Below are 12,489 nucleotides of genomic sequence, written 5' to 3' on the forward strand. Positions count from 1 at the left end.
AGTATGGCTCAAGGTGTAGAGTGCTAGCCTTGAGCAAAAAAAATCTGAAGGATAGTGCCCAGGCCCAGAGTTCAAGCCCCAGTACCAGCAACAAAACAATACAAAACTAATATTGAAAAAGACAGTGTCTCTAGGACTCCAGAAACAGGTAAAGGCATGAAGTTTATGGAGATCCTGCCTTCCACAGCCACTGTGGAGGCTGATGAAGGCCTAGGACTAATGTCCAAGTCTAAGTTCTTTTCAAGGTTCCTTTTGTAAGGGGGAAGGGAGGCGGGGGGGGGGGGGGGGAGACTGTCTGGTCTGGGAAATCCTTTGTAGAATAGTTTGGGGACTCTGGGTACCCAGAGGCCTCTACCTCAGCATAGCCCTGGCCTGGCACTAGCCCACTTCCTTCACATTCAAGGCCACAGGCAAAGCAGGAAATGAAGTGGGCAGGGCCTATTATGCTAACTCTTTGCAGAACTGCCTGGAGGGAGGTGGCTGGAAGCTGGCCAAGCACTTTGGGCAAGGCTGCCCTCAACCACTGTGCAGATCGAGGGCCACAGAAGACCTCACCTTGGCCACCCAGCCCAGTGTGCAGCCAGCAGGCTGCAAATCTGTGAGGCATGATCCAGATCTGGCCTTACAGCCAGACTTTTTCCCTCACCCGCAGAGTAGCGATGGGCAAAGAAATGGAGCCTTCATAGCTCCAGCCTAGAAACCGTGTGCTTCACCAAGAAATGAATAAAATGAGTGCTGGATGGTTACTCAGGAGGCTGACATAGGAGGATCGCAATTCAAAATCATCCAAGACAGAAAAGTCTGTAAGACTCTTATCACCCAGTTAACCACCCAAAAACCAGATGTTTATGCATCTTCCCTTCTGCATCTTGGCCACGCAGGACCTATGCCACTGGCCTTACGCTCCACTTTGGGATGCTGACACAGGAGGAAGAGGACAGAGGCCTGTGGGCGAGCAAGAGTTTCTGCAGAAGCTCAGGCTCTGGGCTGTAGCTCTGGGAGCCTCAGTCATTTCCCTTCCTCCGCCTACCCAGCTGGGAGGCCCAGAACTTTCATCACATCTCAGTTGTTGTCCTTATAAGGAAAGGCCTCCCGAGCTGCTCCCTAGACCCATAGCTGGCTGTTAAGACAGCCAAACTGCGTTGGAGCATCCCTCGCACGCGGAAAGTGGAGATGCCTTAAGCTCAAGTCTCCAGACTGAGCCTCCTCCACCTGAAGTCACAGGCCCTGCAGGGAAATAGGAAGCACTAACTTGTGGTCCAGGCCACAACCCCTGTAGGGTTCAAATCCCTGCTCCTGACCCTACCTTTGCTCCAGGAAGTTTGTTTTGTAAGACTCTGACAACAGGAAGGAATCACCACAGTGAACTTCCACATAGTTATTTGGTACAAGTCCTGGGGCTTGAACTCAGGGCCTGAGCCATCCATGTCTCTGAGTTCTTTTAGCTCCAGGCTAGCACACTACCATTTGAGCCACAGCTTCACTTCCAGCTTTTTGGTAGTTAGTTGGGGGTAAGAGTTCATGAGCTCCCCCCCCCCCCCGCCCCGCCCTGCCCCCTCAGGCTGGGTTCAAACCACAATCCTCAGGTCTCAGCCTCTGAGTAGCTAGGATTATAGGCATGAGCCATGGGCTACTGACCCATGTTTGTATTTTGTAAAAAGAATTTTTATTTATGTTTTGTCGGTAGTGGGGCCTGAATTCTGGGTCTGGGTGCTGTCCCTCAGCTCTTCAGCCCAAGGTTAGCACGCTACCACTTGAGCCACAGTGCCACTTGCAGCTTTTTCTGCTTCTGTGGTGCTGAGGAATCGAACCCAGGACCTCATGCATGCAAGGCAAGCGCTCTACCACTGAGCCACCTTCCCAGCCCCTAATAAAAAAGAATTTTTTAATGATATTGCCATTGCCTGGGACACACAACACAGTAGTTCCAAAGCCAGTTTGTGGAACTCTACATTGTAACTACCCACAGGGTTTTCAGATCTCTGAGGTGTCACAGCTTGTGTTCAAAAGGCTCCCCTTTTCTGCCTCCAGTCCCCAAGGCCTGAAGGAAAGAAAGTGCTTACCACACTCTTCCTCAGCCCTGCTGCTGGCCACCAACACTATCCTAGCCCCTGTTCCTTTCAAGGTGTGTGTGTGGGGGGAGGGGGGGTTTCTCCAGAGGGGATTTACTTCCTGGGTCAAAGGTGAAGAGACATTCCCATCAACAAGACTCCTCTCTGATGAAATGCCGTTCCCCTCCTCCCACCCCCCCCCCCCTGGTTCATCTGAGGTCCCCTAGGTCACTCACATGCCAGGCTGAGGCAGGGGAATTCATGAGGGACCCAGGGTCATAGGCACAGTGGATAGGTCCCAGGTCAGGTGTTTCCTGTTATGTTTGGCTACGAAGCCTGCCTGTCCAGCAGCTTTTGGCCATCACTGCCCTGGGTTCCCACGGGGTGGGGTGGCTGGCTCTCATGGGGAAGCAAATTGAGACCTCCTAAAACAGATTCATGCGCACCTTGGTAGTCTAACTTGGGTTTCTACCCACTGGCTCTGAGCAATCAGGGTACTGTGATGTCAGGGATCCAGAGGCATAAAGCAGGGTCCACGCTTACCCCTAACTATAACAAGCTCTGACGGTAAAAACAGATGGAATCATGATTTTGGAACCAGTACAGGAAACACCTGTTCAGTAGACTCATCCATAGAGGGTAAGTCTGGGGAAATTGTAGTGAGGTGTAATATATTTGAGCGTGGTCTTTTTGTGTGTGGGGGGGGGGTTGTGGGGCTTGGCTTGAACTCTGGGCCTGGGCGCTGTCTCTCAGCTCTTCAGTTCAAGGCAAGTGCTCTACCACTTGAGCCACAGTGCCACTTCCAGCTTTTTTCTTTTTGCTTATGTGGTGCTGGAGAATCGAACTCAGGACCTCATGCATGCAAGGCAAGCGCTCTACCACTGAGCCACCTTCCCAGCCCCAGTCTGTAACTCTTATCTCCAATTAATCACCAGAAAACCGCTAAGTGGTGCTGTGGCTCAAAGTGGTAGAGTGCTAGCCTTGAGCAAAACAGCCCAGGGACAGTGCACAGGCCCTGAGTTCAAGCCCCACAACCTACCAAAAGAAAAAAAAAAAAAAAAAGGAATTCCAACATTTTATCTAACCAAGGGAAAAATCCAAAACCTTATGATAAAGGCTATTAATCAGACAGAAATGACAGAACTGTTGTATTGTTGTGAAGTTTACTGATGCTAAACACACACACACACACACACACACAGACAAACCACACAAACACATATACTTTCAGAAAATACATACTAAAGTTTTAATAAAGTATGGTATTGGCTGTAATGCCTATAATCTTGGAGGCTGAGATAATCTTGATTCAAAGCCAGCTAGGGCAGGAAAGTCTACGATACTATCTCCAGCTACCAAGAAGCAGGAAGTGGTGCTGTGGCTAAAGAGGTAGAGAGCTAGCCTTGAACAAAAAAAGGTCAGGGACAGCTCTCCTAGGCCTAACACACACACACACACATACACACTCAGGGACAGCTCCTAGGACACACACACACACACACACACACACACACACACACACACACACACACACACACACACACACACACACACACACACACACACACGCACGCACACTCACTGTGGTAATTCATTTCCAATGATCCAGGAAAAAAAAGTGTAGAAGAGAGAAAGTGCTTGAAAGATTAAAAAGCAAGTCAGTCTTGAGTCTTTGGGTGTGTTCTTTGTGCTATTCTTTTCTGCAACTTTTCTGTTTAGATTAGTTCCAAACAAGTTTTTGAACTGAGAAAGCATTATGACATTTGGGCTAGGGTGTAGAAACGCTGGGTGGGGAGGGGTTGGGCTGAGGGAGGGACAGGGCCTCCAGCTCAGTCTATTAAAAGGGCCTTAAAATTGAGATTGGGGGAGGGGGAGGGAGAGACTGGTAATAGCGCTGACCTGTCCTCTGCTCCCTCAAGGCCAGTCTTGGAGCTGGCTCCCATACCAACAAACAGGCTTGGGCAGAGGAGTTGTGTAAAAAGAGATTTATTGCCAAACTTCAAGAAAGATGCTTTTAGAAGCAGAAGACACTGAAGGTTAAGAAGGCAGCCCTGTGGGTCCCCTCCTCGTCCTCTCCACCCTGAAGCTGGCTACCTCCCTGGGCACTCAGGCAGCCAAACAAAGCAAGGGAACCAGTGATTTGGCCACTGAGGTGGCTCAGAGCTACATGCCCAGCTAGTTGCTCAGTGGAGGAGGAGACTGGGTCTCCTAATTCCTGGAGGCAAGGTGACTTGGCTAAAGCCAAGAGCCCTGGCTGCTGGTGGGGGAAAGCTGGTCCCTAGGGAAGGTGGCAGGGAGTCATGTGACTATGCGCCTTGAGGACACTCCTGGAAATGGAGGAAAGGCAGACTATGGCATGGGGGTTTAAGGAGTGTGCTTTGGGGCAGGTGATGAGGGCTCATGAGCCGTGGTCTTGCTGTTCATCTCCACCCAGCCTGGTATGGACTCCTTCCATAACAGGTTTCTATGGTGTTGGAAGGCCTCAGTGGGCACAGCTGGTAGCTGGGGTGGGCTAAGTGGACAGAAAGGCCAGGGCCTGCTGCAATGATCCTCCCTTCTTCCCCTCCCAACCCAGGCCCCACCTTCAGTCCAGCTGCTGGGGGCGGGAGGAAGGCAGGGGAGAAGGCTGGGTAATGACTTCCCAGAGCTAGGGGCCATTGGGGCGGACTGGGACCGTGAACGGACCAGGAAAAGAGAGAAGAAAATACTCTCCCTCCTTAGGAGGGACCTGGGGATTGGTCTCAGATTCCAGCAAGCACAGAAATGACAGGAATACTGGATTTGTTTGGGTTGAACCCCGAAGCCTCAGATAAATCTCATTTGAGAGGTACAACAGTCTGGGGACAGATGGGACTCTAAAGGTTGATTTATAATCATTATGGACAGGTTTTTCAGTTTTGTTTTGTTTTTTTAATGCTGGTATTGGGGGTTTAAAATCCAGGCCCTAAGTGCTGTCCCTAGATCTCAGCCTCCTGAGTAGCTAGGCATGAACTACTGGTGCCTGGCCAGTTTTTCACTGGCTAACATCAGGCCACTCTGAGGTTTACCTAGGCAGGAATCTGCAATACTGGACACAGGCTGGTCTAGAGCAGAGACTAGGAGACCCTTGGAGTTCCTCTCCTCCCTAGAATCTTCCAGATCTGAGCTTCCCATCACAGCTCATCAAAGCAGAGGGGTCAGCAGGGAAGGAAACAGGCCCAGAGTAGGCCGTACAGCTAAGGGCTTCTTCTGGAAGATACTTATCATTTGGCTTAAGACTCCAGCTGGACTCTAGGTTTCACCCAGCTGGACAGATGACCCTACAGCCTAGACCAAAGGCCTTTGAGGGGCTGACTGCTGCCAGGAACATCTGGAGATGGGGAAAGCGAGGCGGCGGGGGGGGGGGGAGGGCTCAGCTCTGCTCTATTCAGAAGTCAGGAATGTAAACTACTAGGGGTGGGGACCCAGAGAAACCCCAGAAACCCCAAGCACTGTGCCAAAGCCCTGGGCCGTTTGGAATAAGCACACAGCATACAGGACCTAAGTGTGTGGACCAATCCAAGCCAGAGGCCTGGAGGCCAGGTCAGACCAGGGAGCCACACTGGCCCTAGGTGGCACCTGGCACCACCGGGTCAGGTCAGGGTAAGAAGGATCCCAGGAGATTCTTCAAGTCCTGGTCAAATCCAGTGTGCCCAGGGGTCCTTCTACAGCCTGGGCTATGGGTGCATTTCTCAGCAGGGCTAGGCTGTGACAGATACGATGACCCCAAGGATGCTTGCCTCTGTGTGCCACAGGCCTAGGGTGCGCTTCTCCTGTACAGGGTCACCAGCTCCTTCCGCTTCTCCCTTAGCCCAGGGGCTTCCGGGTTGAGCTCTCCTAAATCCTTCATCTCCTGCAGGACCTGAGTGGCCTGTCTCAGCTGCTCCACGGCCTGGCTGAGCAAGGTCTCCGCACTCACGGGGGGTGGCTCGCTGCCCAGCACTTTGTTCAACAGTTTCTCCGTCTTCTCTGAGGCCACCTTCACCTCCAGCTGGGCCCGATACAGCTGTTCCCTGGGCAGCTGTGGATGCCGGGGACCTTCTCCAAGCAAGTTCCCAAGGGAGGAGCAGCGGGGATGGAACGGAGGTGGCGAGTCCCAGCGGGGCAGGGCTGGGGACGGGGCGGCATCCTGTGGGGAAGTCCCCGGGGTGCCCTTGGCCTGGGCTGGCTTGCTTGGCTCGGCACTGTCATCCATGCCATTCACTGAGACCTGCTCAGGGCCTGATGCAGCGTTCTCAGCGGCCCCAGGACTGAGGGCTGGACCAGAAACTTCCATCCCACTCAAGCAGGCCTTCATTTTCTCTGATAAGATTTTGGGTGGGGGTGCAGGGGGCTTCCTACCCTCCCTGGGGGTAGCCTCCAAAGTGTCAGACGAGGGCACCCGAGACAGTTCTGCGCCCTCAGGAGCAGGGGGCTCCTCAAAGCTGGAGTTGTCCCAGCTCACCATTAGTTTGTCGGGCAAGATGTTGCTGGGGGGCAATTTCAAACCACCATCCTCCCCCACTGTCTCTGAATCCTCTTGGCCCTCGGAGCTGGCTGAGATGGGGGTTGGGGTTCTCTCCCCCACAGGAGTCTCTACCCCATCACTAAGGTTGGTCCTCTCAAGTGCTGGGGAAGGCTTGGTAGGAGGCATGGGAGGCTGCGGCGTCTCCCGGGGCGGGGCGGGGCTGACGTCATGGCCTGGGGTGAACACAGGAGGCCCGCTGTCTGGAACATCCAGGTCCAGGCGTAAAATCCCATCAGAAGCTGCATTGGCCACCTGGGGGGGGGGCGGGGATGGTATCCAGGGGTCAAGTGTATGTCAAGCCCCCTCACTCCTGCAGCCCTTTCTGGAGCTTTCTGTTCTGCCCATCTACCCACTGTCCAGTCCATGCCTGCCCAGCTCTGACTGCCAGAAGGCAGCGGTACCAATCAGGTGGCCGCCCACACCCCCCCTTAATGTTATCCTAGGGATACAGGGGAGAAAGCCAGCTGCCCCCCAGTCATGGGGATCTTCTCAGGGAGCCTGGAACAGGGCTGGCTAGGAAGCCTTTTCCCAAGATCCCTCACAGAGTCGAGGCTCTAGCTGGGACCTTCACTCCCTTTTGCAAGCAACTCATGATCTGGCCAACACCTGCTCTATATATCCCTGGAGACTACCAGGAAGCGCATGTTCTGGAGATATCCCCCAGTAAACACATGCGTGCACACATGCATATAGGCGTGTGTGCATGTGTGAGCACACACACCTGCACACTCTATTCTATCTCTGAGTTCTTGTGAGGCCCCCCCTCTCCAAGGCTTACCCTCTCTCCACCCCATCGAGGATGGGGAGTCCTATGCTCCCTGGGACCTCATTTCCTCTCTGCAGCGCCTTTCCTTCAGCTGCCTCATCTGAGACCTTGGAGCCTTCCTAGCCATGGGTCCTCCCCTCTGGGATCTCCACAGTAATGTTCCCCACAACAGTCCTGACTCCTCTTCGAAAAAACTGTCCATGTCGCCACCTGCTTTTCCTTGCTACTTGTGGCTGTCAGGACCCATGCCCATCCCTCTGGGGATCCGCTGCCCACCTCTTGCTGCTTCTTCCCTGGCTGCCCAACTCCAGCCCCTAATGTCACCCTTGCCTTTGGGGATCCGGTCGTGGGGCCTGAACTCTGGGCCTGGGCGCTGTCCCTCAGCTCTTCAGCTCAAGGCGAGCGCTCTACCACTTGAGCCACAGCGCCACTTCCGGCTTTTTTTTCCTTTTTGCTTATGTGGTGCTGGGGAATCGAACCCAGGGCCTCAGGCATGCAAGGCAAGCGCTCTACCACTGAGCCACCTTCCCAGCCAATCACCCTTACCTTTGGAACCCTCCCCCGCACCAGCTCCACTGCTCTGAAAGAGGCTCCTCCTTTCTTCTCCTCACTATGTGGGTCCAGGGCCTTCCTCCAGCCCTGTGCCACCTCTGGCCACCATCCTGACCTGTCCATTCCTGACATTCAAGCATAAGCCAGGGTGGGTCTTGCTTTGCATCCTCTTCCATGGGTCCCTCCCTCTTCACCCCATCCTGCAGCCTATGAGGGGAGCCCCCTCCCCCACTCCTTCCCAGGCCCCCTTTTCCTTCCCCTCAACCCAACCTGCCCTACCCACGGCCTCAAACTGACCCCTGAGGATAATGTCCCCAGCTCCAGGGGGCCTCCGGAAACAGGTGGCCCTGAGCCTGCCTGCCACCTGAAGGAGCTAGGGCCTCAGGCTCACCAGATCTCCCAGCATCCAAACTGAGGGCAAGGCCTTACCTCCTTCAGGTGAATTCTCGTTGGTGGTCGGCGTTTTTGGCCCCCACGAACGCGGTCCCTTGTCACATGCTCCAGGGCACAGCTCTTGTCTACCTTTACCTAGGAGGGAGAGGGAAATAGGTGAGCCCCAGCCAGTCCTTTGGGGAGAAGGGGAAATACTGATTTCGCTAACTGATTGGCAGGGTCTGGTACCCCTGTACCTCATGCTTGCTTGGCAGGGCCAATATTGGAGCCCGCTATGAGGTACCTCTGCTGCCTGGCTTGGCCATGCTGCCACTGATGGTCCCTCTGCTAAGTCTGAAGCTCTCTTATTCTCTGCAGCTGCCCTGTTCATCTCAGTTTTGCTGCCTAAATATGGGCTCTCAGAACTTCCCCTCAAACATCTAAGCAGCTTTGGAAAGTAGGGAGAAGCTAAGCCCATGAGATTGCTACCCTCTAGATTTTGTTTCCAGAAAAGGCCTGCCCTGGCCCCGGCCACGCTCACCGCTCCCCGAGGATTACCCAGAGAGAACAAAGTCTCTACTGGTTAGGTCTGACTTCATAGAGGGCAGCAGCTCTTCTCTGAGGACCAGAAAAGGGGGCCAGGGGTAGCTAGAAAGCCAGAGTAAGCTTCACATGGGAAACAAGGCACAGGTGGCTCGTGCCTGGCATTCTAGATAAGGATTGTGTGTCGAAGCCAGCCCAAGCAGGAAAGTATGGTTTCCAATTAACTATCCCACAAAGGTGGGAAGTGGAGCTATGGCTCGAGTGGTAGAGCTCTAGCTTCCGAAGTAACTAGGATTACAGGCGTGAGCCACCGGCACCCAGATCCACCACCCACTTTGAGAAGCTATGGTGAGGATTAGCTGAAGTAAGGCCCAGGGTGTAGAGCAGCAGCATAATTAAAGGGTGGTCTGAGTAAAGTAGGCAGATCCTCTCCCAGACCACGCATGGTGGGCCAGAGGACTCAGAACCAACCACACCACACTGTCCTACCTCATCGAAGGCTTTGTTCTTGCCCCGGTTAATTCCTTCATTGAGGGCTTTGATCCAGGATTCCTTCTCTTCCCCACTGGGTGCCTGGAATTTGATGTCACTGACCTGTGAGAAAGACACGTAGGGTAGATGGTAGGTATCTATGGGGCTCACGTTTGAGGTCTTTTGTGTTGCTGAGACAGTCTTGCTATGTAGCCCAGGCCGACCTTAATCTCAACCATCACCCTACTTTAGCTTCCCAGAGTACTGGGATTACAGGCATGTGCCACCATACCTCACTCACTACACTGAAGGTCTGTAGAAGCTTCCTATCCCCAGTTTTCAAAGTCAAACCAAAATGACCTCACAACAAAAAGATCTGGTACCAGATCTTGGGGACAAGTGTGGACAGACCCAGCAGAAAAGGGGATCTCTCCCAGGCTACCACTTCCAGCGGCTTGGACAGAAGCATCCTGGCCCGTGGAGAGTTCTGATCTGGTTCTGGCTTGCCAGGACTACTCCAGACCAGCTGCCTGAACTCTGGCTTCAGTTCTCTTTAAGTAGGAATAGTTCTAGTCCACACTCAACAATACTCAATAAGGTCAGTGTACTATCGAAGGTGATGGGCATGAAGGGTGTTCGGGAACTAGGACCACCCTTAGCTCCACACTGGGTCCCAAACCCAGCTCTGACCTTAAGTGAAAATTATACCCCAACTCCTGAAACTCCAGGTTCTTTCCGGCCTTGGATTACAGGCTTTAAAGAAAAGGGCATCAGGGCTGGGAAGGTGCCTCAGTGGTAGAGCGCTTGCCTTGCATGCATGAGGGCCTGGGTTCGATTCCTCAGTACCACATAAGCAAAAAGAAAAATGCTGGAAGTGGCGCTGTGGCTCAAATGGTAGAGCGCTAGCCTTGAGCTGAAGAGCTGAGGGACAGTGCCCAGGCCCAGAGTTCAGGCCCCACGACTGGACCCAAAAAAAAAATGGGGCATCAAAGCCAGGCATTGGTGGCTCAAGCCTGTAATCCTAGCTACTCAGGAGGCTGAGATCTGAGGATCGCGGTTCAAAGCCAGCCTGGGCAGGAAAGTCCTTGAGGCTCTTATCTCCAATAAACTGCCAGAAAACTGAAGTGGTACTGTGACTCAAGTGGTAGAGCTCTAGCCTTGAGCTGAAGAGTGCAGGGACAGTGGCCAGGCCCAGAGCTCAAGCCCTACAACCAACAGAAAAGAAAAGAAAAGGGCATCAGGAAGCCAATTCCAACCCCTGATCATGCAGATGAAGAGAGAGCCCATGGGTGCAATGACATTTGGCCGACATGGCGTCTAGTAGACCCTTCTTGACTTCCTGACTCCTGAATCCCAGAAGTTGAGGTGTGGCTCACATATTAGAGTGACAGCCTTGAGCCTATGTCAGAATCGAAGGCAGCTCAGAGCCCTGGCCCTGCCAGGCCCAATGGTAGGAAGGATGATGGCAGGAGTGATGCCATGCAGCATGGTCACGTTGGCCACCGGGGCCTCCAAGATGGACAGATCACCAGTAACAGCTCATCTTGGGCCTCAGTTTCTTCAGCCATAAGAGAATAGCACCATATCTGCCTCAGGGAGCATTAAAAAAAAAATGGGCTGGGTGCTGATGATTCACATTTGTAATCCTAGCTACTCAGGAGGCTGAAATCTGAGGATCATGGTTCAAAGTCAGCCGAGGCACAAAAACCTGTGTGAGTCATCTCCAATTGATCACCAAAAAACTGGAAGTCGAGCTGTGACACAAAGTGGTAGAAAAACAGCTCAGGGATAGCACCCAGGCCCTGTGACTGACCAAAAAAAAAAAAACCCCAAATAAAGTATCTGGGCCTCATGTAAGGCTCTGGGGTCAAAAAGTAACTGAACAGCCCGGCACCAGTGGCTCCTGCCTATAATCCTAACTACTCAAGGGGCCAAGATCTAAGGATCACAGTTCAAAGCCAGCCCAGGCAGGAAAGTCCTTGAGACTCTTATCTCCAACTAACCACCAGAAAACCAGAAGTGGTACTGTGGCTCAAGTGGCAGAGTACTTGCCTTGAGCTGAAGAGCTCAGGAACAGCACCCAGGTCCAGAGATCAAGCCCCATGGCTGATGAAAAAAGACAACAAAGATGGTATGGTTCTTTCAACCTATTATCTAGAGTTGTTCATATCACAGAGTCCGAGAGTAAAAAGGCCAAGCACTGGTAGCTCATGCTTTTAATCCTAGACAGTTAGGCTGAGATCTGAGGATCACATCTTTTAGCCATCCTGGCAGAGATGTTTGCATGACTCTATCTCCAATTAATCAGCAAAATGCTGTAACTAGAGGTATGGCTCCAAGTGGTAGAGTATCAGCAGTGAATGAAAAAAGCCAAGTAAGAGCTGGGAAGGTGGCTCAGTGGTAGAGCGCTTGCCTTGCAAGCCTGAGGCCCTGGGTTCGATTCCTCAGCACCACATAAGCAAAAAGGAAAAAAGCCAGAAGTGGCGCTGTGGTTCAAGTGGTAGAGCCATCGCCTGGAGCTGAAGAGTTGAGGGACAGTGCTCAGGCCCAGAGTTCAGGGCCCATGACCAACAAAAATAAATAAAATAAAATGGTTAAGATGTTAAAATAATAATCTCATGGGGACTTCTCTGCCTGGACTGGCTTCGAACCGCGACCCTCAGATCTCAGCCCTCTGAGTAGCTAGGATTTTATGTTATGTGTATATAACTATAATTTATTTATTAATTTATTTTGGCCAATCCTGGGGTTTGAAGGGCACTGTCGGGAGCTTCTTTTCCTCAAGGGTAGCACCCTACCACTTCAGTCACAGTGCCACTTCCAGCCTTTTCTGTGTATATGGTACTAAGGAATTGAACCCAGGACTTCATGCATGCTAGGCAAGCATTCTACCACTAAGCCACATTCCCAGCTATGACCACAATTAAAAAAAAAGATATATCTCCTCTGGCCTACTGGCTCAAGTCTGTAATCCGAGCTAAGTGGGAGGCATTATAGGAAGATTGCAATCTGAGGCTTGGTTAGACAAAATATGAGACCATATCTGAAAAATGACCCAAAGCATAAAGGGCTGGAGATTGGCTCAAGTAATGGAATGTGCCTGTCTAGCAAGAACAAGGATCTGAGTTCAAACCCCAGTATCCCCTATCCAGAAATATCCAAAATGCTAAACTGGGAGCTGAGTTGAGTGAATGCTGCTAACAGTAATT

General features: G+C 52.4%; 1 protein-coding gene across 1 annotated transcript in view; it reads right to left on the reverse strand.

The window, feature by feature from the left end:
• Positions 1–4,021: 4,021 nt before the first annotated feature.
• Positions 4,022–12,489, reverse strand: part of Plekho2 (pleckstrin homology domain containing O2) — a 30,955-nt gene continuing 22,487 nt past the window's right edge. Inside the window, exons 4-6 of the mRNA XM_069995176.1 lie at positions 9,299–9,403; positions 8,324–8,422; positions 4,022–6,828 (exon numbers count right to left, since the gene is read on the reverse strand). Coding sequence (XP_069851277.1) covers positions 5,827–6,828; positions 8,324–8,422; positions 9,299–9,403 — 1,206 coding nt within the window. The 3' untranslated portion in view covers positions 4,022–5,826. The remainder of the gene's footprint in view (positions 6,829–8,323; positions 8,423–9,298; positions 9,404–12,489) is intronic.

Source organism: Dipodomys merriami, unplaced genomic scaffold (genome assembly GCF_024711535.1).
Source record: "Dipodomys merriami isolate MVZ:Mamm:240054 unplaced genomic scaffold, mDipMer1.0.p SCAF_48, whole genome shotgun sequence".
NCBI classification, from domain to species: Eukaryota; Metazoa; Chordata; class Mammalia; order Rodentia; family Heteromyidae; genus Dipodomys; species Dipodomys merriami.